At 36.4% G+C, this 27,079-nt stretch overlaps 1 protein-coding gene across 3 annotated transcripts; it reads left to right on the top strand.

The window, feature by feature from the left end:
* The first annotated feature begins 526 nt into the window (after window positions 1-526).
* On the top strand, window positions 527-27,079 carry slc37a2 (solute carrier family 37 member 2). 3 transcript variants are annotated; one of them, XM_079813911.1, is made up of 18 exons: window positions 527-1,136; window positions 1,991-2,072; window positions 2,253-2,343; window positions 3,883-3,961; window positions 4,040-4,175; window positions 4,621-4,697; window positions 6,419-6,585; window positions 6,687-6,724; window positions 11,670-11,807; window positions 16,211-16,301; window positions 16,403-16,447; window positions 16,530-16,615; window positions 22,775-22,823; window positions 23,356-23,429; window positions 23,616-23,694; window positions 23,916-24,013; window positions 24,127-24,191; window positions 26,716-27,079. In XM_079813911.1, the coding sequence occupies exons 1-18, from the start codon at window positions 1,081-1,083 to the stop codon at window positions 26,729-26,731; spliced, it is 1,467 nt and encodes a 488-aa protein (XP_079670037.1). In that variant the 5' UTR covers window positions 527-1,080; the 3' UTR covers window positions 26,732-27,079. The 3 variants fall into 3 exon arrangements, with proteins under 3 accessions (XP_079670037.1, XP_079670035.1, XP_079670036.1); XM_079813909.1 differs by having other exon boundaries at window positions 16,385-16,447; XM_079813910.1 differs by having other exon boundaries at window positions 16,385-16,447; window positions 24,127-24,239.

The raw sequence follows: 27,079 nt of genomic DNA, 5'->3' as shown, positions 1-27,079 counted from the left end.
GAATGGAACTGCAGGTGGTTCGTAAATGAATGAAACTATAATATTATGTTGGTGTGAAATAAACAGTTATGGAAATGTATAAATTAAAGCTAAAGCTCCAATCTCCTCACGAAAATCCAGAGAAAAGTCCGTTAGTGCCTCAGAGAAGTCGTCAATCTCAGCTGTCAATCATTTTTAGCATTTTTTTCTTGTTGTGTTTATAAAACTTTACATGATGATTTGATGTAATTTCATTTGTGTAGAAGTTCTATCTGTTCTGTCCTTTGTGTCATTTTTACTGTTTGATGCGTTATAATAAAATAATAATAAAAACGAACTAACTAAAACCAAACTTATTGAAAAAACGAACTCTTGAAATTAAATCATCGTGGTAAAAACTGCATAAAATGACAGAAGCCATCTTTAGGAAAAAAATATTTGAAGTAATGTATAATTTGATTAGTTTGTCTCGAGTCGTGTCAATCCAATACATGGAGGGGCGGGGGTTATTATGGGCTATACTGGGACCAACCACCTAGGGGCGAACGAGACGCTTTGGCTTCAGTTTTTCAGCGGCAGCAGGCTTTGTGCCGAGGAGTATGGAAAACAGGGAAGGCGATAGTCCAACTGCATTAGCCGGTCTAAAAATCAATTAATTCTCATGTGATGTTGACCAGACAAACAGGTATTAATAGCAACCGGCTTTAAACGTCGACGGACCACCAGTCAAGGCAACCATGGAAATCTTTGGAAATTCAGGGCGCTTTAAGGTTTTTCCACCTCTGGAATTAGGAAATGACAGCACGTCTCCGATACTTTAAATGCGACTTTTACACCTGATTTAGAATAGCCGGCTTTCAATGAGCATGTTTCGATGGACTCGTAGTTTTAGGTCGTGAGAAATCAACGCAAGCAGATCTGAGCCACAAAACGTGATTAGTCAGCTAACGTTAGATTCGTTGTATATTTTAGTTCGTTTTGATTTTACGCGTACGGTTTTAGCCTTACATTTGCGTTTTTACAAATCTTAATAGAAATGGGATTTTATTTATAACGTCGGTTAATCTTCAGTTTTTACAACGAGACAAACAACCTGTAAAAATGAGACATCTGGCCCCTGGCATCAAACTTATCACCTCTTTCTCCAGAGACAGCTGGTGAGTAACAGGCCCATGTAAACACAACAAACATCTACACAGATATCACGCTCTATTATGTTAAATGTCTCACATCATGTGGGATTCTATTGTAGCAGACGTGATTATTGATTTTTGCTAATGCTATTGATTTTTAACAAGCTTAAAGGGTCCTCATTAATCATCGTTAATGTTTCGAGTCAGTACTAATATACATCTCAACATGTTGAATTCACAATCATTTATTTTATTTATAACCACAACGCACGTATGCTGTACACAATGTCATTTATTTATGTACTAGCTTACTCAGAATATCGTACGGTAACACTTTACAATAAGTTTTTTTTTTTTTTACATTAGTTCATGTATTACAATATATGAACTAACCACGAGCAATACATTTGTTACTGTATTTATTATTCTTTGTTAACCTTAGTTAGCAAAGAATAATACGTTCTTTATTAGTTCATGCTGCTCACTAATGTAGTTAACTAATGAAACCTTATTGTAAAATGTGACTTTATTTATTAAGAATCTTCCATTACAGTTTAAACATGCTTCTGTATATGTGCGTACTTCCTTTACAGAAATGTTACAGGTTTCTCTTTTGCAGTGTGCTTAGTCCTCAAACTGATCTATAACTGTGTCAAGCATGCTTACCCCCACAGGAAATGTGAAAAAAATCATATAGATCATTCAGTGTGTGTTTGTGTTTCCCTTCGGTGAAGGGTTTTCCTGTACGTCACGTAATGTGGTTTCATTTCTATCACTGCTTGACTGTGTTATGTAGTAAAGCAAACACATTCAGCTTTTGCCAATCTTGTACATAATTTTACTTAAAAACGTTCCTTTTATTTATTCCTTTTGATTAGGTACCGATTCTCCATCCTCATCCTCACATTTGTCTTCTACACCAGCTACCACCTCTCTCGAAAGCCTATCAGTATTGTCAAGGTAATAAAAATTCTGAGAACTGGGAACTAAACATTAACTAGCTGAGTGATAGGCCTGACCTTTAGAGAAGACATGCAACAAACAGATTTTTATATTGAGATAAAATAAATCACATGATTGTGTTTGCATGTGTAAGGTGTTAAATATAACATTTGTACATTTTTTTTTCTTTCTTGACAGAGTCAGCTGCACAGAAACTGCTCTAATGTTATTCATCCAGCGGACCTCAACATCACTGACAATGTCACCTGGTGTGATTGGGCGCCTTTTGGTGAGTTTGATTCTTTTTTATAAAGTAAGATCTGCTCTTCATCTCTTCACACAGAGAAAAAGGGTGTCCAAATTGTACCTTTAGGGGTACAACATCTTGTCATTGGGGCAGTACCCTTAAAAGGACATCTTTGTACCATGTTTTACTCCTAAAAGTTTCATATTAGTACCTTAGAGTACAAATACGTTCCTTAAGGTACTACTATCAACCTTTTTGTGGTAAAACAAAAAAGTGCAAAGATGTCCTTTTAAGGGTACTACCCCAGTGACAAGCTGTTGTACCCCTAAAGGTACAAATTTGACAAAAAAATTCTCTGTGTATTCATACACTAAAAGGCTCACCAAGGGTGCATTTATTTGCTTAAAGGGTACATAACACACACAATTAATCTTGAGTACCTATAGAGTAGTATTGCATCCTTCATATCTCTGAAGAGTCTTTAGTTTTATCATATTTATAAAAGGCCGATACACTGTAACGATTCTTTCTGAAAACAGCTGAGCTCGTGAAGACGTGCAGTGGGCGGAGCTAGAGAGTCCCAAGCACACACGCAATATATCATGGCATTATCCCTATAACTTTCGATTCACTATACGTTCGTGTTGTTTACATTATATGCACTTACGCGCCGATTGCCAACAAAACACAGACATTTGATGCAGTTTCACTCACCGCCTGGGGTTTCGACTCATGACCGGGAACAAACAAACACACTTGCAGAACTCCGTTGCTGCTCCAGAAAAAACAAACTGCATCCATCCTTAACGCTGCGTTGTTTGGGAAGCTGAACAAGGTTATCTTTCCCTAACAAACAATAACACACTTCTTTAGTGATATTGTTGATTTCGCAGTCTAAAAGCAAAATGACAGCGCTGCCGATGGCTTCCATAACCCGACCGAAGCTCGTTGATGGGCGTGCTCTTGCTCTCGCTCTGGTTGATGTGTGCACACCCTTTATGAAGTCATACAGGGCCATACTCTGAAAAAAACTTTCCGAAACGTGGAGTGTATTTGGCACAGAAATACTCCGTCATACATCCAACTCGTTTTTTGGAAATGTTGGCCATGTTTAGCATGAGAATCCAACTCTTTAACAGTGTAAATAAGTCTGTAGTAAGAATGCATGAAATGGCATTAGACCCCTCCTTTAAAAAAACTGTAAAAAAATTAATTTGTGAAATAAATACAATTTTGAAATATTATTACAACTTAAAATATCTATTTTTACATATTTTAAAGCGTAATTCATGGAAAAACTTAATTTCCAGCATCATTGTCACATGATCAGTGTCATATGATCATTCAGAAATCATTCTAAGATGGTTTTGATTGCACAAGAAACCATTTTTCTTTTGTGGAAACAAATTTTTTAGGATTTCTTTGATGAATTGAAAGTTTAAAAGAAGAACATTTATTTGTGTTTTTACTGTCACTTTTGATCAATTAATATGTCCATGCTGAATCAAAGTATTAATTTCTTTACCTTAAACTTTTGAATGGTAGTGTATATTAATGCATCCATCTCTGTGTTCAATTCAGACCAGAACAATTACCAGAACCTATTTGGAGTGTTGGACAACTGCTTCCTCGTTGCATATGCTATCGGCATGTTCTTTAGGTATGCAATTGATTTTCTTTGTTAGACTGGTGTGTTTTGCTTGAGGTATAACACCTGCTTTTGAAATATTTTTGGCAGTGGGATGTTTGGAGAGCGACTGCCCTTGCGTTACTACCTGAGCTCAGGGATGCTTCTCAGTGGCCTTTTCACTGCTCTTTTTGGCCTGGGCTTTTACTGGCGAATCCACTCATTGTGGTATTACTGCTTAATTCAGGTAAGCTAGTTCTATTTTATAAACACAAACCAATGTGAAAAGGTGTGTTGCTCAGTGAAAAATTCTTCTAAATCCCAACTTTGGCAGAGAGAGAGAGTACCAGAATTTCACAATGTGAAACCAAAAAAAAAAAACAGAAGTGATTCTTCTCCAGTTGCATGTTCCTTGTCAGGAGTTATTATTATTCGAAGTGAAATTGAAAAGCATTTTGCAGTTTATCAAATAAAAGTATCAAATTATGTTTGATTGACAGAAATATAGCATGTTGAGCATTTTCTTAGCCCAGTCTTACTGGCCCAGAGTTATTTCACAGTAAGCCTTGAGTCATGTTGGTATGAGTCACACGGCTAGCACATGACCGAACCATGCGGATTATATTGCTTCTTGACCATGTAAAACCCATGTGATCATCAGGTTTGCTGATTAATACGTTTTTCTTTTACAGGCCTTAAATGGGGTGGTGCAGACTACAGGCTGGCCGGCAGTGGTTGCGTGTGTTGGGAACTGGTTTGGGAAGGGAAAGTAAGTGACTCTCATGTTCTGTGCTGCTTGCTCAGTATTTGTGTTGTTGACGGTGCAGAATTGTATCTGCATTCTCCACAAACACAACTAAACGCAGCTCTCCACAGTCCACACCTGCTGCAACAATCCTGTAATGCCTAAAACATGTCTTATTATGAATTGTCCTTTAAAATCAACATTAAACCTCAATTGCAAACAATTTTATTTTAAAGGATTAGTTCACTTTCAAATAAAATTTTGCTTATAATTTACTCACCCCCTTGTCATCCAAGATATCCATGTCTTTCTGTCTTCAGTCGAAAAGAAATGAAGATTTTTGATGAAAAGATTTCAGGATATTTTTCCATATAATGGAAGTCAATAGACCCCATACAGTTCAAGGTCCAAATGAGAGGTTCAGTACAGCTTCAAAAGGGCTTTAAACCACATCAAACGGTACCAGACGATCAATAAAGGTCTTATCTAGCGACACGATCAGTCTTTTTTTTTTTTTAAATAAATAAAGTTTAAGTTTTAAAAGCACAAATGCTCGCCGTGCTCTGTTCAGTGATGCGCGCTCGTGACGTCACGTAATACACAATTACGTTGAAAAGGTCACGCTAGACGCAGGCGGAAGTACCGAGTCAGTGTTTACAAATGAGCGGATGGAGGACCGTATCCACATATTCAAACGTCTTTGCGCCTGCGTCTAGCGTGACCTTTTCAACGTAATTGCGTTTTACGTGACGTCACGAGCGTGCATCAATGAACAGAGCAAGGCGAGCATTTGAAAGTGAACTAATCCTTTAATAATATGACAAATATCGGAGTCAAACAAGATATTAAACAAGAAAATGCACGGCAGGTCATGATTTTATCCATCAGGGATTGATTGGATGGTGAACAGTGATTTTGTTTTTTATTTTAGAAAAGAGAGATATAAATTTGAGTTAGCAAAACAATTCCAAATAACTATATATGAATGTTATTCAATAACTTGCCAAAGTTATGCCAGAGGCAGAGCAAGTTGCTAAATTTTGATTAAAGACTTACGGTAAAGAGTTATCAGACTTTTTTGAAAGTGAATATTTATTTGTTTTTCCTTCATTTAAACCACTTCATAGATTATTTGTGCACACAATAAGATAAGATGCATGTATATTACCATTACAAAATTTTGGGTTAATAAGATTATTTGTATGTATATATCACAGTACAGAAATGTATGATATTACAAAATATATCTATTTCAAATAAATGCTGTACTTTTGAACTTTGTATTAATCAAAAAATCCTGAAAAAGATAATAGTAGTCCTTATCTATAAAAGTAGATAATGGTAGTACCTTTTTTAAATATAAAGAAACGTTTATTGAGCAGCAAATCCACATATTCGAATAATTTCTGAAGGATCGTGTGACCTGAAGACTGGAGTAATGATGCTAAAATTCAGCTTTGCCATAACAAGAATAAATTATATTTTAAAATGTAAAATTCAAAAAGTTATTTTAAATTCTTATAATATTTCGCAATATTACTGTTTTGCTGTGTTTTTGATCACATAGTGAGCATAGGAGACTTCTTTCAAAAACGTTCTTAACACCACACTTTTGAAAACAGGGCATCAATAAATATTTCAAGATTCATTTACCAATACATTTATTTGGAGTTAAATAGAATTTAAGATTTATGTGTGCAAGGTTGAGCTGTATATTCAGTCCTCCTGATTCTCTGTTCATGCAGGCGTGGATTCATCATGGGAGTCTGGAATTCTCACACCTCAGTAGGAAATATTCTTGGTTCCCTAATTGCTGGTGCCTATGTGTCGTCTGCGTGGGGCATGTCATTCATTGTACCTGGTATCATCATCGCTTGCACTGGAGTCATCTGCTTTTTCTTCCTGGTTGAAAGTAAGTCACGCTTTATATCGGAGGGGAATTGGCATGTTTATGCATCCATGTTGCTTACAAAGTCAGGAACAGAATCACAACGTGCGGTTTCTCTTTTACAGAACCTGAAGATGTGAACTGTACTCCACCACAACACCATGTGAGTTCTCTAACCATTTAAAAATGACTTTGATCCTGCAAAATATTTGTCCAGGTATCCACTAGGGATGCAACAATACAGTTAGTCCACGGTTCAATACATACCTCGGTTTTTAACCACGGTTTTCGGTTCGGTTCGGTTCTGATGGCTTGTCACATCATTTTTTTTCTATTCTATTTTAAGCGACAGGAACAGCAAGTTAAAAAATATATATTTTTTAAATTTCTTTATTTTCTTTCTTTCTTTTACTTAAAATAATTGAAAAACCTTACTTAAACTTAAAACTTTACTTAAAAACCCTTGTACACATTCCTAGTGTATTGTAAGATATACAATAAATATATATAAAGATTTACACCGGCAGCTCAGAGCTGTACAGCAGCATTTAAAGGGTTAGTTCACCCAAAAATGAAAATTCTGTCATTAATTACTCACCCTTATGTCGTTCGAGACCCGTAAGACCTCCGTTCATATTCGGAACACAAATGAAGATATTTTTGTTGAAAGCTGATGGCTGAGAAAGGCTTCAGTTAGGCCTCCATTGGCATTCAGTACACTTATACTCCCAAGACCGATAAAAGGCACTTAAAATGTCGTTACAAAGTCCATCTCACCACAGTGACTCTACAATAATCTTACGATGCGACGACAATAGTTTTTGTGCGCAAAAAAAAATCAAAATAACACCTTTATCCAGCTTGTTATTGCCTTCCGCGTGTGCCTCCACGACGCATGCGCGAGAATATGACGTAGCGCCGGGGTTCGGGAATCCATGAAATGCACACTCTAACCCCATTTTGAGCACTACGCCGAGACCTAAAGCACGATCAATGTAGAATCCAACAGCTGAGATACGCGCGTCTTCCTCTGATTGTAAACAAATCACTTCTGGGTCATCTGTCCGAACGCCGGATCTGCGTCATATTCTCGCGCATGCGTCGTGGAGGCACACACTGAAGGCAGTAACAAGTTGGAAAAAGGTGTTATTTTGTTTTTTTTTGCACACAAAAACTATTGTCGTCGCATCGTAAGATTATTGTAGAGTCACTGTGGTGAGATGGACTTTGTAACGATGTTTTGAGTGCCTTTTATCCGTCTTGGGAGTATAAGTGTACTGAATGCCAATGGAGGAAGATAACAAAAATATCTTCATTTGTGTTCCGAATATGAACGGAGGTCTTACGGGTCTCGAACGACGTGAGGGTGAGTAATTAATGACAGAATTTTCATTTTTGGGTGAACTAACCCTTTAAGTATGAAATCGAATGAATAAATGTAAAATTAAAACACTACATAGACTTCACTATAAAATATACATGATTCTTATTAAAGCTACTGTATTAAAGGTCCCGTTCTTCGTGATCCCATTTTTTCAAACTTTAGTTAGTGTGTAATGTTGCTGTTAGAGCATATATAATACCTGTAAAATGATAAAGCTCAAAGTTCAATACCAAGCGAGATATTTTATTTAACAGAAGTTCCCTTTCAAAGCCTACAGCGAACGGCCGGTTTGGACTACATCCCTGTACATCCTGCTTTAATTACGTCAGTAGAACAGTTTGTCGACTAACCTCCGCCCTACAGGAATACGTGAAAAACGGGGCGTGGTCTTGTTGCTCCCTCGAGGAGAAGAGGAAGTGTTGCGTTCGGTTCGGTTCGGTTGCGTTTGTCGCCATGTCGTTCAGAAGCTGTTATTTTCATCCCGGAGTCAAATAACCTTTGTTTGGCCATCAGGGGCTGTAGTTTGAGCGCGTTCATCTCCCCGTTATGGTAAGAGGCGTGACCTTTCCGGGCAATGTGCACTATGCTGCTGTCGAATCACAACACGGGAACCGCTGGCACAATCAGAACTCGTTACGTGTTTCTGAAGGAGGGACTTCATAGAACAGGGAAATCTTTCAAGCCGTTTTGAGGACAGTGAAAACAGTGGTATACAGATAAGTAAATTGTGTGAAAAATACTGTGTTTTTTTACACATGAAACATGAACACATGTTATATTGCACACTGTAAACACAATCAAAGCTTCAAAAAAACACGAAAAACGGGACCTTTAAAGTTTTTCAGTCAAGAGCATTGAGTGATTTTCTCTTTGTCTTTTGTTGTTGTATTAACATTAAAGGGATAGTTCACTCAAAAATGAAAATTGTCATCAAGAAATGAATATAGGTTTGGAACAATATTAGAGTGAGTAAATAATGACATAATTTTAGAGGTGAACTGTCCCTTTAAGTACAGCTGCGCTGTTGTCAATTTAAGACCTCTACACATCTAATCTACAGGCACACGCCGATTTTACTTTCACTTTAGACATAACCTACTGTGTTTATGTAAACCTTGTGTGTATTTGACAGTATTAGCGAAGTAAGACTACTTAGTCCAGTAATCGCGTGTTTGACAGGCGTTTAGTGCGCGCGCTCGGAAAAGCGCATGTTAAAACCGGCAAGGCTGTAAAAGGCATGCAAATGAGCTTTCGTGGTTGTGAATAACTATAGTGTTCTGTGAGTGTAACTCCACCACTAACGTTTGATGTGAATGTATGTCGCGTGGTTCAGTATATTGGGATGGAGTCAAATTATAGAATTTGTAGAGAAATAATTAATTAAATGCAAAACTGATTCAATTCACAAGCGCGTATTGAACCGTGAAGGCCGTACCGAACGGTTCAATATTATATTGAGAATTGTGGCATCCCTAGTATCCACTCAATGAAACTTCAAACTGTGTGAACCCAGCTTTAATTAAATTTGCGTCTTCCAGTGTGACTCCACTAGCTGCATGTTACTACCATCATTTTGCTTAATTTGAATAACCAGCCAAACAGCAGTTCTCCCCTCCCAGCCATTACATATGTGAGCAGAGTTACAAACTAATCATGTGAAAAGGCTTACTGACACTTGTTTGGCTGCCATTAGATTACAATAAATCAAATATTTTTGACAAATTAAAATATTTGCATTACCTTTGGCCTCTCATTTGCAACAGGATAGTACACAACAGTGAATGGCTGAGAAATTACCTTAGAATTGAATGCAGAAGTATACGAGAAACGAGATTTAAAAAAAATGTTTAGCCGTCTGTTGAACTCTGGCTGGAATTCACTACATGATGTTTTTAGAACACTAGCAGACGTCATACACTTGCTGGCTTTGTAAAGGGTTATAAAGGACAATCTGGGTTCATACACTAAGGGCCCTATTTTAGAGATCTGAGCGTATGGTCTGAAGCCCATGGCGCATGGTACAAAAGGGTTGTACCTAGTCTATTAATGAGTCATGGATGTGTTTTGGGCGTAACGTGCAATAAACCAATCAGAGTCTCATCTCCCATTCCTTTTAAAGCCAGTTGTGCTTGCACCATGGCGGATTCGCTATTTACATGGTGGAATTTGCGAGTGGAAAGACTGAATGCTTCTCCAGAGAGGAATCCTTTTATTTTTAATATTTAAAAATGTTTGTGTGCTGCTGCGCATCCCTGTGTGTGTGTGTAATAAGCAGAGTGTACACGCGTTGTGCACCCGCCTATAGGCGCTTATTACTAACGTGCCCTTTTAATAATACAAAAAATTCTGCCCTATTGACTTTAGACCAGGTTTGTGTTGGTCAATGTTTTTCAGTTCCTCAAAATAGCAACGTGCCAACAATGCGCCCGAACCATAGACTGTAAAAAAATATGGACGTAGTGTCCGTGACGTCACCCATAGGATTCTGATGAGCCGTTCTGAAGCGCAAAGTATGGACGAGATGGCCATTGCCATCTTGGCAGCCCGTCGTCACGCGTCACTCCCGGATAACAGAAAATGGGTAAAAAGGCGGGACGTGGGCGGAGCTTAAGTGACGCGATGACTAACATACAGCAGATAAATGGCTATCCACCTGTCACTCGAAGTTGCCACGCCCTTAATTATGCAGAACTTTAATGCTTTATATAATGTAAACGAATGAGTTATAAAAAAAAATTCACCCCCCTCACCATTGTCATGAAGGGCAAAATTAGCCGTATAGACCAAAACCACAATTTGTACCAGGCTGTAAACATGTTTTAATCTGCTGTAAAGTTGGCCATTTTAACATGGGGCTCAATGAGATTCTGCTCCCTTCTGGAGCCTGTCCCTAGCGGCCAGTCGATGAATTGCAGTATATGTCACTTCCGTATTGGCTTCAATAGAAACTGCGGGAGGTTGCTGCTTGGCCCGAACACACACCTCGTTTTCAGACCAGGCGAACAGTTCTTCTGTCACGATTGGTTGCAGCAGGGGAAGGAAGCAGGATCCAAATGGAGTCGTACTTTATTTATATAAACTCAACTTCACAAATACAAAAGGGGACAAGAACAAGGCTCAGGAACAGAACAACTGACATAACGCAATGATAAGAATTGACAAAAAACACGACTGAACACAGGGTTTAAATATACAGGCACAACTGACAAGACTAATAAGACACACCTGAACTGAAACTCAAATCAACATGAAGAACTACAAAATAAAACAAAAGACAGACACAGAGCACATGAGACAGACACAATCTACCAGTTAGCAACTGGTTTAAGACGTGCTAAAAAAGCACGTCTTAAACCAGTTGCTAACTGGTAGATTGTGTCTGTCTCATATGCTCTGTGTCTGTGGTAAATAATGTAAATTGACGAGCGCAAACCTTAGTAAATCGCCTTGCATGATTAATTTCTACAAATGCATATGCAATAAGGTCAGTCGCAAAAATGACTTTACCAATGCCTTTTTAGAGCAAAATTGTCACTCTGTGTCTTTAGTAAATCCCTGGCAGTAGTTTTTTAACACCAGAAGAGGGTTTGCGCTGGTGCAAGTTGTTAGTAAATCTGGCCCTAAGGATGCAGTATGTACTGAAAGTATTGTCTCTTACTGTTCTTCCTTTAACAGACACAGTTTTACTCCATTATATAACACTAACAGGCTCTAATGTGTTTAGGAGAGTGTGGAGCAGGAGCCTCTGTTGAGGAACTCGTCCAGTAATGAGGAGATCTTCAGCAGTGACACCTCCACAGCCGTGGAGACGGTGGAAGATCACACAGAAGCCATCAGCTTCAGTGGAGCGCTCAAGATTCCTGTGAGTGACCTGTTCTTCTCAGTTTTACACCCACAGCTGTTAGTCAGTTTATATAAAGAATTTATTTTCAAGAGATGGAGTTGTTGATCTGTTCATTATTCTGGATGAGCCCATCCTGTGAAGTGTCAAAAAAAATAATGCTTTTGCTTTCCAAATCTAAAGTTCACTGCAAATCACAAAAATGTGTTACATTTTTAATTGTTTTTTCAATTAAAAATGTAAAAAAAAAGTCTTAAATCAATGTACATTTACATGAGAAGCAAAATGACTTAAAGGAGCACTGTGTAAATTTGAGTGACATCTAGTGGTGAGGTACGAATTGCAACTGCCCACCACGCACCCCTCCCTTTCAGACCATATAGAGAAGCTACAGTGGCCGACAAAGATGTCGTCTGAGACAGCAGGGAGTAGCTAGCGCTCTGTGGAGCAGTTTGTCCGTTTAGGGCAGGGGTGTCCAAAGTCCGGCCCGTGGGCAAAATGCGGCCCGGGGAGGAGTTTCAAACGGCCCGCTGCGTGTCTATTAAAATATATTAAATGTGGCCCACCACGGATAATTTACAAATCGTGCAATTTCACGATGTAAACACAAGGTGGCAGTACTAGATTTTAGGCCAGGGAAACGACGCCCAAAGTGTAACGAAACAGCGCTACTTGTGCTCTGCGCAACTCGCAAGCTCTGACTCTGAACAAATGTGTTTACCTGCTGAGTGTCTCGACCACGCACCCACTAAACAGCCCGTGAGAAGTGTTTGAGTTCGGCGCAGAGGTCTCCGGCACGAGCTAGTAATCTCTGTGATTTGATTTAATTTAAATCTAGTTAAACAGCACTGACTTAATCAACAACACAAATGCGCAAATCAGCTGAGCCGATTCAGTTAAAATACTTTTCAAACAACAATTCACCAACATTTATCATGGATTTACTGTGGTAACACTACCTGTAACCGTGGTAATTTGTCAGAAATGTAGGTTAATATCTCATTTTATTTAATGTATTATTTATATGCATTTTATTTAATTATATAATGTAATTATTTAATGTATTAAATAAGTAATAAAGGCCTAATTACAGACTTTTTTTGTCATAAACTTGCAGTTTTGTGCATTTGTATTTATATGTTTATAGACTAAATGCCTTAAAGCCATTCTAGATATAGAATTTTTTTTTTTTTTTTACTTTTTGCCTTGTGTGCACTGCAAAAAATGTTGTAATTTAGTATTGTTGTCTTGTTTCTAATATAAATATATATAAAAAAATCTTAAATCAAGATGCATTTACTAGATAAGTTAAATGACATTAGATATTTTTCTTGTTTTCTGGAAAATAAAATAAAATTGAAGTGAGTTTTTGGTTAAAACGAGCAAATATATCTGCCAATGGGGTAAGAAAAATAATGTTTCTGTTCGGGATCTTGTTTCTGTCCCAAACAGAAACAATATTATTTTTCTAATCCATTGGCAAATAATTTTGTTTATTTCAAGCAAAAACTCAATTCATTTTGATTTTTTCCCCCAGGAATCAAGAACATTTTTTATTTTCCTTAGTAAAAGCATCTTGTTTTAAGAATTTTTAGATATTTATAAGACAGAAATACCAAGTAAGAAAAGTATTTTTTGTAGTGTTGTTTTACCTGTGGTGATCTAAATAGAGCACTTATTAAATTTAAATAATAATAGAGTTCTAACTCGGTAATCATATTTAAATTTCACCCATTAAAACTTTTTAGTTGATGAAAGTTTTACAGATATTGTTAAATATCTATACATTTCCTGTGTCCTATCTCAAGCTACTCTACTGTCAGCTCAAGCTTTTGTCAAATCTGTCATGTTTCCAAGGAACAAAACATGTCATATTTATTTATATATATATATATATATATATATATATATATATATATATATATATATATATATATATATATATATATATATTTATATTTATTTACAGGTAGTGTTACCACAGTAAATCCATGATAAATGTTGGTGAATTGTTGTTTGAAAAGTATTTTAACTGAATATATATATATATATATATATATATATATATATATATATATATATATATATATATATATATATATATATATATATATATATATATATATATATATATATATATATATATATATATATATTCAGTTAAAATACTTTTCAAACAACAATATATATATATATATATAAATAAATAAAACCGGCAAGGCTGTAAAAGGCATGCAAATAATGAGCTTTCGTGATTGTGAATAACTATAGTGTTCTGTGAGTGTAACTCCACCACTAACGTTTGATGTGAATGTATGTCGCGTGGTTCAGTATATTGGGATGGAGTCAAATTATAGAATTTGTAGAGAAATAATTAATTAAATGCAAAACCGATTCAATTCACAAGTATATATATATATATATATATATATATATATATATATATATATATTAGAAAAGGGACCGGCCCCTGGGTATGTCCACAACATCGAATCTGGCCCCCTTTAAAAAAAGTTTAGACACCCATGGTTTAGGGATACTGTAGAAACATTGCGGTGCAAAATGGCGATCTCACTGTAAGGGGACCCGTGGTGTATGTAGATAGAAATGGCTCCTTCTAAGGTAATAAAAACATAACGGTTCATTATGTGAGGTCTTTATACACCACTGAAAACATAGTTACGTATATTATATTGCATTTCTGTCAATAGATCCTGATGAATATTACACACTGCACCTTTAAAGGGATAGTTACACTAAAATTACAATTTACTCACCCTGGAGTTGTTTTAATGCAATATGCCTGATCTTTTTTTGGACCACAAAATGAGAATTAATCTTTTCTTTTTTTAAAGTGGTCTGCTCATAATAGTCCATGTAATGGCTGTGAATAGCGGCCAGCATTATTTTATTTTATTTAAAACACAAAAGTATAAAATATCCTATGGGACACATGCCGTATATCCCAAGTGTTCTGTGGGTATATGATAGGGGTTGACATAAAACATACCTAAATTGAATGTATCATTTAAAAAAATCTTGACCATGGCTGTTGAACTTCTGTTCACGACTACACGATGTGAGTGTTCGTGAGACGCTATTAGTGCCGCAGTTATTACGCACTGTGTCTCACCCAGAAAAAGCATACAAGTTGTGAGAAATCAAGATTAATACGCGACATGAAATACAATGCCAAGAACCCCACCCCCCCCCCCCCCCCCCCCCCCCCCACTCCACAAGAAAGTATATGTGTACTTTCTTCACTGAGTCAAATATCACCGGACCGGAACATTTGTCTGATGTCAGAATAACAGTTGACAGATGTGAACCTTATAAAATCTTGTTACCATGAACACAAGAAGGTGCATGGATTGTATTTCATGACAACTTGTGTGCTTTTTCTGGGCATGTCGGAGTGAACTGTGGCACTATTAGAGTCTCACGAATGAGACCCAACGGCCAAGGTCAGGATTTTCGATAAATGAGGTATATAAAATTTCCGTTTGTTTTATATCGAACCCCCAGAATACTTGGAATATATGGCATGTGTCCCATTGGATCATTCTGTGATACTCTTGCGTCTTTTTTTTAAAAGCTTAATGTGTGAACAGGATATAAATATTTTTTTTAACTCTCCTTTTGTGGTCCATAAAAGAAAGAAGGGCATATGGCATTAGAACAACACCAGGGTGAGTAAATTATGACTTAATTTTCCTTTTAGAGTGATCTATCCCTTTAAGATATTGTCTTGTTTTCTAAAGAAAGAAAAAAACAACAAAATTAAGAAAGTTTAAAACAAGAAAAAAATATATCAGTGGGTCAAAAAAACTATTCAAAGGGAAATCACGATTATTTTTCTTACCCTCTAACAATTTTTTTTGGTTACACTTTATTTTAAGGTGTCATTGTTACAGTGTAAGTATATATCTAAGTACGGAGTAATAATAATTCACTACATGTACTTATTACGGGGTGGATGAGGGTTTGGTTTAGGGTTAGTTGCATAATTTTTTTTTTCAATTCAGTAAACAACTTAATATATTAAGTAATTTTGCTTCTCATGTAAGTGTATCTTGATGTTTTTTTTTTTTAAGTTTAGAAATTTGTAGTGGAAAATGAGACAAAAATACGGAGTAAGAAAATCATTCAAGTCGATCAAGTCTTATTTAATGGTCCTTAAAAAAATTGTGTCCATTTTTTGATTTACATTTATTCATTTATCAGATGCGTATTTATGCAAAGTATCATGAGGAATGACACAAAATAAGCAATTCATCCTAATGAGTTACATCAGAAATGAGGAAATATGATGTTGCAAATGTGTACAAGTTAGTACAGAACAATATCAGCTACATTCATTTGTTGCCAGGACAGAAATAAATATCATGATGTCATTGTTGGAAAATGTATTGTTCATCCTGCAGGGTGTGGTGGAGTTCTCCTTGTGTTTGCTTTTTGCCAAGTTGGTCAGCTACACCTTCCTCTACTGGCTTCCTTTATACATTGCTAATATTGGTAAGAATCCTTCATCAGATGTTCTCAGATTCATGCAATCTCTATAAATTCCAACAAATCACAGAGTCTGCTCTCTACCTTAGCTCATTTTGATCCTAAAGAAGCTGGGGACCTATCTACTTTGTTTGATGTTGGAGGAATTGTGGGTAAGCACGTGGATATGATAAATATTTGATTTATTTTAGCCATAAGAAATATCTAAGGGTTTTGTTTTTTCTTCTGTGTTAGGTGGCATCATGGCTGGATTGATATCTGACTACACTGGGGGCCGAGCTACTACTTGCTGTGCCATGTTGATTATTGCTGCTCCTATGGTGAGTCACAAATGTCTTTTGACTGGCCAAAATGTCTACAAAATAAACACAAAATACAAACGTATGTTTTAGCAAGATATTGAACATTGATTTGAACTATTAATAATAGGGGTGTAATGATATATCGTTAAACGATATATCGTGATATAAAAATGTGACGATATGATTTGCAAAATAGAGCAGTTTTATCCAAGGCTCAACTTGCTGTAGTAGGCCTATTTAAAAGGTATAATTCACCCAAACACAAATTTACAAGTGTACCACAAATGTAAATTCTGTCATGTACTCACCATTAGGGATGTCACGGTACAAAAATTCCAGTAGTTTGTACCAATACCATCAAAATTTTACGGTACTCTGTACCAATTTCAGTACCATGCTAAATGTTTTTTATTTTTATTTAACTATTTTAAAAAAATAAATGTATTAAGTTTATTATTTATGATGATAATAATTTGAAGTAAATAATACATAAACATTTAAAGGCTGTATGCTGTTTAAAAGTTAACATTGTTTATAAAAAAGTGAAAACACCCACGTCTGCTCCATGCACAAGCACTGACAGCGAGAGCTAGTGTTCAGTGCAGCAGCTCATGTTCTCGATGAGAGGAGGACCAGACTTCACTGTGAAACCGAACGGTTTCCGAATGCAATCTTTAACAGTGGGCATGTTTTAAGCGCGAAGCACACTTCAATGCGAGTTCCCACACCAACATCGATCAACATGTATCACGAAATTCAGAAGATAAATGCCGTTTTGACGCTCTTTAATGTGGCATCACTGATCACATCAAAGTTCAAGCGGCGGCGCGTGAACGCGATCATCTGTGAGCGCGATCGATCATCTCTTCCTAAAGAATAAACATGAATGAACATCTAAGGTGTGTTGAGGATACATTACAACTTACTATCACGTATCATATGTGGTGTAATCGCTCAATCAGTGTTTCAATGGCGGAAAGACGTCAATAAAACTGCTTGTAAACTAAACAATGTCATGTAACGTTAGCATCACATTTACCTCAGGCAGTCATTCAGTGTCCACAGAATTTTATTCACTAGATAAATCAACTCTTTCACTAAATATATGCTCTATATTAGCCGTTATATTCATTATATTCTACTTAACCTGTTAATGATATCTTGATTATTTCATGTATGTTTAAATAAATCTGTCATGAAAATGACACTGTGTATAAATGATTATATTTCAACAACGAATCGGATAAAAAACTATTTTATAATTAGATTTAAAAGTTATTGCAAATACTGCCTTATGTGAATTTTACATGTTTGCGTACCATGTTATTTGAGTGTTGATTATTAGACCTAAAAATAAATAGCAACTGAATTTAGGCTAATAGTTTGGGCTCTGTTGTTAACCTTTAATATGAATGTGCAAGTAAGGGCTCCCTATAGTTTACAGCAATATATTCAATAAACTTTTAGTTATAATTTAATTCATTTAAGGACAGATACTTTTTTTTTTCAGTGAACCAATAAAAATAAATAAAAAGCCATTTTGTAAAACTGCTGTTCCGAACCTGTACCGAACCGTCAGTTTTGTGTACCGTTACACCCCTATTCTACAGTTAACATATGGGCAATGGCAGTCTTTGTTTTGATACACTATTATGTTGAAGGCCTACAGAGAAAATAGTTGTATCTTTAAGCAGTTGCACTTGTTCTGAATGCACTTTCTTGTAGTAGTCCTACAGAGAAAATTTTTAAATGCACTTTGTTTTTATGAGAGAACATTTAATTTTAAAACCTTGCTGTAGGCCTGTACATTATTATTTAATGTACACATGAGTGGGGTTAAGTTAAACATTTTAGTTTGAATTTTATTTTATACTGTGAATTGTTGCAATGTGCTTAATAAATATTGGCAGAATTTGTAATTGATTTATTCTTTGAAACTTTAATATTAATTTATGCAATTGCAATGCCTTGATTTTAGTAAAGTTAGTACACAGTCATAGCCATAAATGCAATGGTACTAATAATTGGCATAATTTCTTTCTGTGTTTTCGGTTTTCGGTCTTGGTTTCCTCTTTTTCGATTTTCGGTTTCGGCCAAGAATTTTCATTTCGGTGCATCCCTAGTTGAAACGTATTATTATTACATAGAGACGTAGTTAAATCTACTGAAGGCTACAACAGTAGCCTAATATATTGCCAATTTTAAAACAAATTTAAACCAAACTTTTATTTTAACGGGTTGCCGTGAAGACTTTTGAGTGTCTGTGTTCATGATATGACAGTTTTTTCAAATGAAACGGTAAATTCTCAAGTGACGGTTTATGCGTTCGTGTCCTCATATAGTGACACACGGCAGAGACTACAAAGACAGTGAGGGAGTGTCACACGCCCGCCCGCGCATCGCCCAACCACCCATCACATTCACACAGAGACCTATGCAGGAGTAATATTTAAATAGTATTTTGCAGTTTAATATTCACAGAAACTAGTATATATTCGGCTTCAGTCTGGTGCCCTGCGCTTAGATTAACACAGAAGCAACTGAACGCTAGCCTGGATGCCAGCCGAATTTAGCCCCGCCCACAAAATGTTTTGCTCTGGCAATTCGGTCTGGACTCGCTCCATAGAGAAGGAATTATGCCCGAACAGAAACTGTTCGGACCAATGAAATTGTCAGGGCGGGCTTTAGACGATGATGGACAGATGATCAACAGTAACGTAATCATCCACGTCATCGAAGGCTCTTGGGTTGAATTTGCTCTTATCCTAAACGGAGAACTTGTTCGTATATGCGTTCACCTTCACTATTTCTCTCAGAAACGATGATCGTGTTGGTAAGTACTCTGTGTATCCTTAAATTATTTTATTACTGCCAAAGATCGTTTACACATGTTTTTCTTGTAACGTTACTTAATCATGCGTGCGTGCAGACAGGGTTTCCAAGTGTTTTTGCAATGTCGCGCACAATTGCTACTCAAAACGTTTGGTTGGCAAAATATGTTATTTTGGCTAGGTTGCCTGCTAAAATTAGCATTCCTGGGTTTATATAATCACATAATTGGGGTCGCTTCAACCCGCGGACATGGAGAAAAACACGGACTTGGTAACAGTGCAGTTGAGTTCTGTTGACATTTGACAACTAACGTTACGCGTCGCTCCGTTGCTCTGATTGGTTGTGGGTCTATCCAATTGAGGTCTTTCCTGGCTCGGTTGAAACACGCCCCATAATCAAAGCTCAATGGAGCGGTACCAGACTCAAATTCTGACTAGAATTGAGTATGGCCACGCCAGGCTAACTGAACGCAGCTGTGGGTACCGAATATTCTCGGGAGTCGGTACTACCGGTACTACAGAAATGCTGGTATCGTCACATTTTTAGAATTTCAGTACCGACGTGGTACTTGTGACATCCCTACTCACCATCATGTCGTTTTTCGTTTAACTTCCAAACACAAATGAAGACATTCGGACCCACTTTATATTAGGTGGCCTAAACTACTATGTATTAACATTTTAATTAATCATTTGATACAATGCACTTATTTTGTACATGCATGTATTTACATTTAAAAAATACCTGCATGTAATTACATCTGTAATTAATTTCTGTAGTTACATTTGTAATTACACAGTTGACACTTCCCTTATACCTAACCCTACCGTTAAACTTACCCATATCACCACACCTGTCCCTAACTCTACCCGTATCCCACCTCAATATCAGCAAAGGTGTTTTGCAATACAATTTGAACACAGTAAGTACATTGTACTTATTTTTTGATATAAGTACATAGTACTTAAGGTAGGGCTTTACGATTCATCGAAAAATAATCGAAACCGAAGTTCAGAACCTCTAACCGTATTTTTCCCATGTCGGTTATTTCGGTTTTAGTCACATGACTCCGCCCCGTCAGTCACCTCAAGTGCAGTTTGAAGGCACACAGAGAGATGCAGGAGCAGTACACAGATTATACAGGTCAGTTAATTGCCGTTCTTCTAGCCTACACGTTGCCACACACACACACACAGACGCGTGCGCAAGCCCCGAAGCCAGATCGCTTTCACTTTCGTCCTCATGAAGTTTGTCAAGTAAATGCGTTTAAAGGATTGAACAATTCAAAAACAACAATACGGAAAACTTGTCCGTTCAGTGCTCAGCTTTTTTCTGTGACACAAAGAGCCGAGTCGTGTCGCGTCTCTGACAGCGCGCGTTCCCTGAAGGCAGACCTCTTTCACCTGCGTCCAGCGTCCTCACAAAGCTTGTCATTTGTATGTGTTTTAAGCCCTGCCAGTTTGAACATTAAAGCGATTTTAGTCCATCAGATGTGTATTATGTTGAACTAATGCCTGAAATATTGTGACAAACGAACACTCAGACAGAAGCACATCACGTGAAGATTGCGCGCAGAGAGCAGCGCAGAAACGCAGTGTCAACGCTGTCCTGTGACTAAAGTAAAGTCACTAAAGTAGCTTAGAAACTCAACCGTTATAGGCATATATTTTAATACATTTGAAGTACAAACCACAGCTTCATAATGAATAGAGACGGTATGAGTAATTCACACACACAATCACTCTCTCATTAATGCATTCAAATAAATGTAGGGCCTAATGTAGGCCTACTGTGTTAATGTATCTGTATCTGATGCAGGCTACAACAAGCAGAAATCTGCCCCATAGACAATAACTGCTGAAATCACAAAGAAATGCACTTTTTCATTAGAAAAAAAATTCCACCTTTAATAGTAGAAAATATTTACAGTAAAAACCTTATCAGGAACTTACTCAAAAACCTTATGAGGGCAAAAAAGAAAGAAAAGAAAAGCAAAATAATTGTTCATTAATCGTAATCGAGGTAAAATGTTCAATTAATCGAGGTTTTTATTTTTGGTCAAATTGTTACAGCCCTAACTTTAGGCCACCTAATATAAAGTGGGGCCAGATATTCTTTATGAAATCGGAGGGATTTCTGGCCCTCCATTTAAAGTCCATTCCTCTCAAACTTAAAAGATCCAAAAAATGTCATAAAGGCATCGTAAAAATAACTAATCGAGTGGTCTAATCCAAATCCAAGTCTTCTGAAGAGACACGAGCGATGGTTTGTGATGAACAGATTTACAACGACACGCATACTGTAAACACGGATGTTCAAATGATTGCGTGACGCGCGAAAACAACATGAGAGGGAGTAAATCCAGAATTAAAATTCTTGGATGAACTAAACATTTACAGTTTGAGAGTGGTCATTTAGAACTGTGATTGATTGCATTGATCATCTGAAGTGCACGCGCTGCCGGAACGAGCGCAAACTTTATTTAAAGCGGCACTCCTCAAAGTCAAAGCGCAAACATCATTTAAATCACTAGATCACATTTAGTTTTAGAGTATGATTATTCAAAGCATTTTAGATGGTTTATTCTTAAATGGGTTGTGCATTAATAGCGGGAGAGGTGGGACATAGCGAGCACTGGGAGAAAATCCTGCCTGCATTGAAAGCGCGAGCAATGTGTGAGGGGAAAAAAATTAAAGTTTACAAAGTTTCAGTGACCTTATTACATTAAACAACTATATATAATGTTGAATATAATGTATAATAATGCATCGGGGGAATATTTGTGGGTCCTGATAATAATACACTAATAATAATAATAATAATAATAATAATATTTTAATAATAATAAAAAAGTAAAAATAAATAAAACCCTCTTCTTTATTTTGGCTTGCAATATCGGGATACATATCGTATCGTGAGTTCAGTATCGCGATTTATATCGAATCGTGACACAAGTGTATCGTTACACCCCTAATTAATAGTATGTAAAAGCATTACATGTTCACTTATCCATTAACTGAAGCTAATCCATTAGCATTATGGACAATACAATTTAGATTTGTGAGTTTATTAATGTGCACAGTTTTTTAATGTGCAATGTTTATGTCTAGAGACACTGATGCTACCTGTAAATTTCATAGCAGATTGTGCTTCCTAGAGAAGTGTAAAACTGGTTAGCTCGCAACAAGTTGTCAAAGTTTGCTCACAGTTTTTACAGACAACTGAAATCTTGTACACACAACGCCCTCAAGCTCGAGTGTACCTGGGAACCTCTGTAAATGGATGGACGGGTTTCTCTTTCCTTCGAGAACTGCTGCTTATTCATATTTGCTTTTCTTTCTCAAGCTGTTCCTGTACAATAAGATCGGCCAGAATGGCTTGCCAACCACCATCGGTGAGTATAGAGTACCAAGGGTTTGCTTTTTGTGTGTTTTGTTTTTGGTTTGTGTATGTTTTTTCTTTTGTTTTGCATTGTTTTTTGTGTTGTTTTGTGTTTTGGTTTGATTTTTGTTTGAGTTTTTTTCTTGTTTTGTTGTGTGTTTGTTTTAGTTTTGCATTTTTTGTTTTGGACAGAATTGTTTTTTTGTGTGTTTTTTTTTTGCATAGGTGGTTGGAAATGTGATTTTAAAATCATTTTATTTATTTATTTTTTTGGACATTCGTTTCAGCCTGTATGATCAGAATTCACTAATATATATTTTTTTAATACTTAAATTGCATTAAACTTAAGTTTGCCTTTGAAACCACCCTAATAGTCTAACTTGGCTACATTATTACATTTATAAATTTAAATAGTTGAATGTAAGCGGATCAGATGATGTTGCTAATCATCAGTTATCACAATTATCTTGTGAATATTGATTCCCACAAATAACAACGTCTCTTTTGTGTCTGTACCTCCACCTATGCCCTTTTCTGACCTCCAGGCATGTTGCTGTGGTGTGGTGCCCTCGTGAATGGACCCTACGCCCTCATCACCACTGCTGTATCAGCTGACCTAGTAAGCGTTTTCCTCCATGTGCTCTTCACATGGACATTTGTAAAGTTTCATAAAGTAAATAAAGTCTCAAAACATGTATCAACACGGAACTTTTAAGTCTTGCTGTCAATAACTGATCAATAAACTGTTTTGTAATGCAATAAGCTTCATGTGTTGTACATTTCATAATGTTTTTTGATCTTTTAGGGAACCCACGAGTGTCTGAGAGGGAACTCGAGGGCACTGTCCACTGTGACCGCCATTATTGACGGCACTGGATCAATAGGTATGCAGGGAATGTGAGGGGGGTTTTCTCTCTTTATCATGTTATAATCTGGCAGTGAATTTTCAATGTTTTGTTCTTGCTTTTTAAAAATCGAGCAATGTTTTTAAAAGGTTATTGACAGTAAATTTAAAAGTAACATTTAGAAACCAATGTTTGTTTTGAAAACTTCACATGTCCCGGGATGGCCTCACATGTTGTGTAATGTGTTTAATGACCTTTAGGTGCCGCTATTGGGCCTCTGTTGGCTGGTCTGATCTCTCCCACTGGTTGGAACAATGTTTTCTATATGCTCATTGCTGCTGATGTACTGGCCTGTCTGGTGAGATGATTTTTTCCAATATTATCTGTAATATTATCCAATAAGTAATAGCATGATGGATGTTTGTTTTCAAGCCAGTGTCTCACTGTCTCCTCTTGTTCTTATTACTGTAGCTATTGTCCAGACTCGTCTATAAGGAGGTCAGAGGATGGTGCGGATACACTACAAGGCAGAGAGGGTGAATATCCCTAATTCACTCCTATTCTTTGCATTTATGGTGAACTGCGTAAGGAGTATATAATTATATTTACTGATTATATTCATGTAAAACGTATTTGTGTGTGTATACAGTGATACGAACACATCTGAAAAATAGCGGAGTACGCAGAATGAGCTTATGCAGGGAAAGTGCATGATACATTTTGTCCTAAACAAGACATGCTTTATATTAAGGGCTTCAAAATAACTGGTAAAATATAGTTAACATGTATAGTTTAAAGCAGCTCGTCCTGTCAGATGCTCTGAAAGATAGGCTACTTGTGCTGACAGACGTTTGAAATGCGGTGCTTTCCTCAGTGCATAACTTGCATTTCACAGGTATATTCTCCATCTATAAATGTTAGAAAGTCAGGCAAATATGTCCATTTTGCTGTCAGGAGAGGACGAGCCTTCTGCAAGTGAATCTCCGCTAAAATTCAGGCTTCCGTGAATGAGCACCGCCACGCACATTCGCGCCAAACAGACGGCGCACAATAGAATTGGAACGCAATAATTCTGACTAAAGTATACATATTTCTAAAATATTTGTTGTTGGACAATAAATGTCATAAGTGGAATTTTGAAGTAAGTATATTTTTATGAAAGTGACCATTATAATGGGGCAATCAAATATAGGCTAATATACTTTTGTTTTTATTTTTAGATTGTAAACCCCCTTTTTGCACATAATATATTGCATAGCCTACATTACATTCACTGTATTTGTTTATAGCCTCCAATATCAACATTGTTTTTAGGACATCATTGGGCAGGATGTGAAATAAAATGATTATTAAAATAAATGCTGATTTTTTTTTTTTTTTTTTTATCCAAATAGAAAAACGTAGAAAATACCGGCATATATACCGTGTATCACCATTCAACCAAAAAATACAGAGATATGATTTTTTTTTTGGGCCATATTGCCCATGATATATAGGGCTTTTTTATCTTTTTTTTACGTGTCTATTTTGTCAGCATTTGCTATCTAGCTGTCAATAATTTTTTTTAAGTGTTTATTTTGTCAGCATTTGCTATCTAGCATAGTAAACTATCAGATTGAAGGATGATCCTCACAAAACTGTATTTTCTGCAAGCTTTTTTTCAAAGCAAATTTAGCTGTCTTTCCAAAAAAGGACCCTTGGAGACTCCTAGGTAAACAAAATAAAGTGAAAGTAAAGTGGCATGGGTACTTATGGAAACAACAGTTACCATGGCGAATACACAATACATCATGAACTGTTAATGAAACATGAAAACTGCTCCTGATGAACAGAATGAACATCATACCTGCATGCCTTCCCAGCTAACACACGTCGATTTATTGGTACTTTACTTTTATTTCATGATTTACGAAATAGGGGTTACAGGTGCTTGCGCTATTGTAGATGCTCATTGTGATGAATTCCTGACTACTAAGATCATCTAACTGTGTGGATGTAAATTACGTTAGTCATAATTTAAAAATAACTTCATTCATGTATTTGCGTTACTTTTTTATTTTTTTAAGGTGTTAAGGATTTTTAATTAAAAAGCATGTGTAAACATTGACGGCTCAAATTCATACATTAAAATGCCATTTTTATGTATGAAAAAAATATATATATATATATAAATATATAAACACATACACACATTCTTTTTCATTTTGCTCATTTCATTTGTCATATAGATTCTGAACATTTAATGTAAAAAAAATAAAATTAAAAAATTAAACGTATCTATATTTATTTACTGGTCAAAAATGTTTTTTCTGTGATGGCAAAGCTAAATTTCAGGTGTTACGTGATCTTTCAGATATCATTCTAAGTTTATTAAAAAAGGTTTTGATTATTCTTCAATAGGAGTTCTTCATCTTTTTTACAGTGATATATTTAGCTAAATCTTCCATGCTGTGACATACTGATGGCTGATGACGTTATTAAGGTTTATTTTTAACCATCTATATTTAGCTAGTGGTCTTTAAATCTGCAGAATAATGCTTTGGCTGATTGCCATTACATGTACCTAATTTTAGTGGCTGTCCAATATGTAGACCATCATGACCATAGTCGCACTGTACTTGAACTAATTAGGCCTTCAATATAATTCAGTGAAGCCTATTTTTAGTGGTTGCAAGGCAATCACAATTACTCTGAGGTTGCGACCTGTCTTGGGAGTTTGTTAGTTTTCACTGTTTTCCCAAATGACTGGAAGAAATCTGTGTGTCGAGGTGGAAAATGATGTATGCACTTCAACTGCAATATCATTATGTCTCTGACACCCTTGTAATTATCGGTCCGTTTTTGCCAGGTTATTAATTTTCCACTAACACAAAAAATGCTAAGCCATTTTTGTGCTTTTCCACTAATGGTCTCCAATTCCCTTGTTTTGCCACTCGTCAATTCCACATGTGGTAATATTTTTTTTTAATCTGGTTTGTGTTTTTTTACATAGGATTAATAGGGAAGCGTTAAATGTTGCACCATGTGTTTGCAGTGGTTTCATCTGCTCTTTTCTTTCAGGTTCAAAGAGATCTAAGTGAATATCACACCTGCGACGGAAAATTACCTGCAGCATAACGACAAAAAGGGACCAAGGATTGATCCAACACGCCAAGCCTTTTTAAGCCCCAGGGTTATTTTATATGAAAATTGTAACATGAGACTTTCATCCTTTTATACTGACAATGGAACAAAGCTCAGCTGCTGCAGTGAAGGAGGAGGAGAGTTACACACACCCTCGTCTACACGTCGCCTGAGCGGGACAAACACAAGAGAATCACTAAGCTCCTTCATTTTAAAACAGGATGTTTTAGTGACTGATGCTTAATCCAAATGTACCTCATTTTATTGCATTAAAATATGCCATCAGTGCTTTGTCCTTTTA

This window comes from Gobio gobio (assembly GCF_949357685.1).
Source record: "Gobio gobio genome assembly, chromosome: 4".
Classification (NCBI taxonomy): Eukaryota; Metazoa; Chordata; class Actinopteri; order Cypriniformes; family Gobionidae; genus Gobio; species Gobio gobio.
Note: the sequence above shows the minus strand (reverse complement) of the source record. Positions and strands in the feature narration are given on the sequence as shown.

Excerpts from the sequence above, each read along its gene's own strand:
- slc37a2 (XM_079813909.1), top strand. The coding sequence starts at position 1,081 with ATGAGACATCTGGCCCCTGGCATCAAACTTATCACCTCTTTCTCCAGA. Across the intron at positions 4,698-6,418 it reads AACTGGTTTGGGAAGGGAAA|GCGTGGATTCATCATGGGAG; the intron begins GTAAGTGACTCT and ends CTGTTCATGCAG. Across the intron at positions 24,014-24,126 it reads CTGATGTACTGGCCTGTCTG|CTATTGTCCAGACTCGTCTA; the intron begins GTGAGATGATTT and ends TTATTACTGTAG.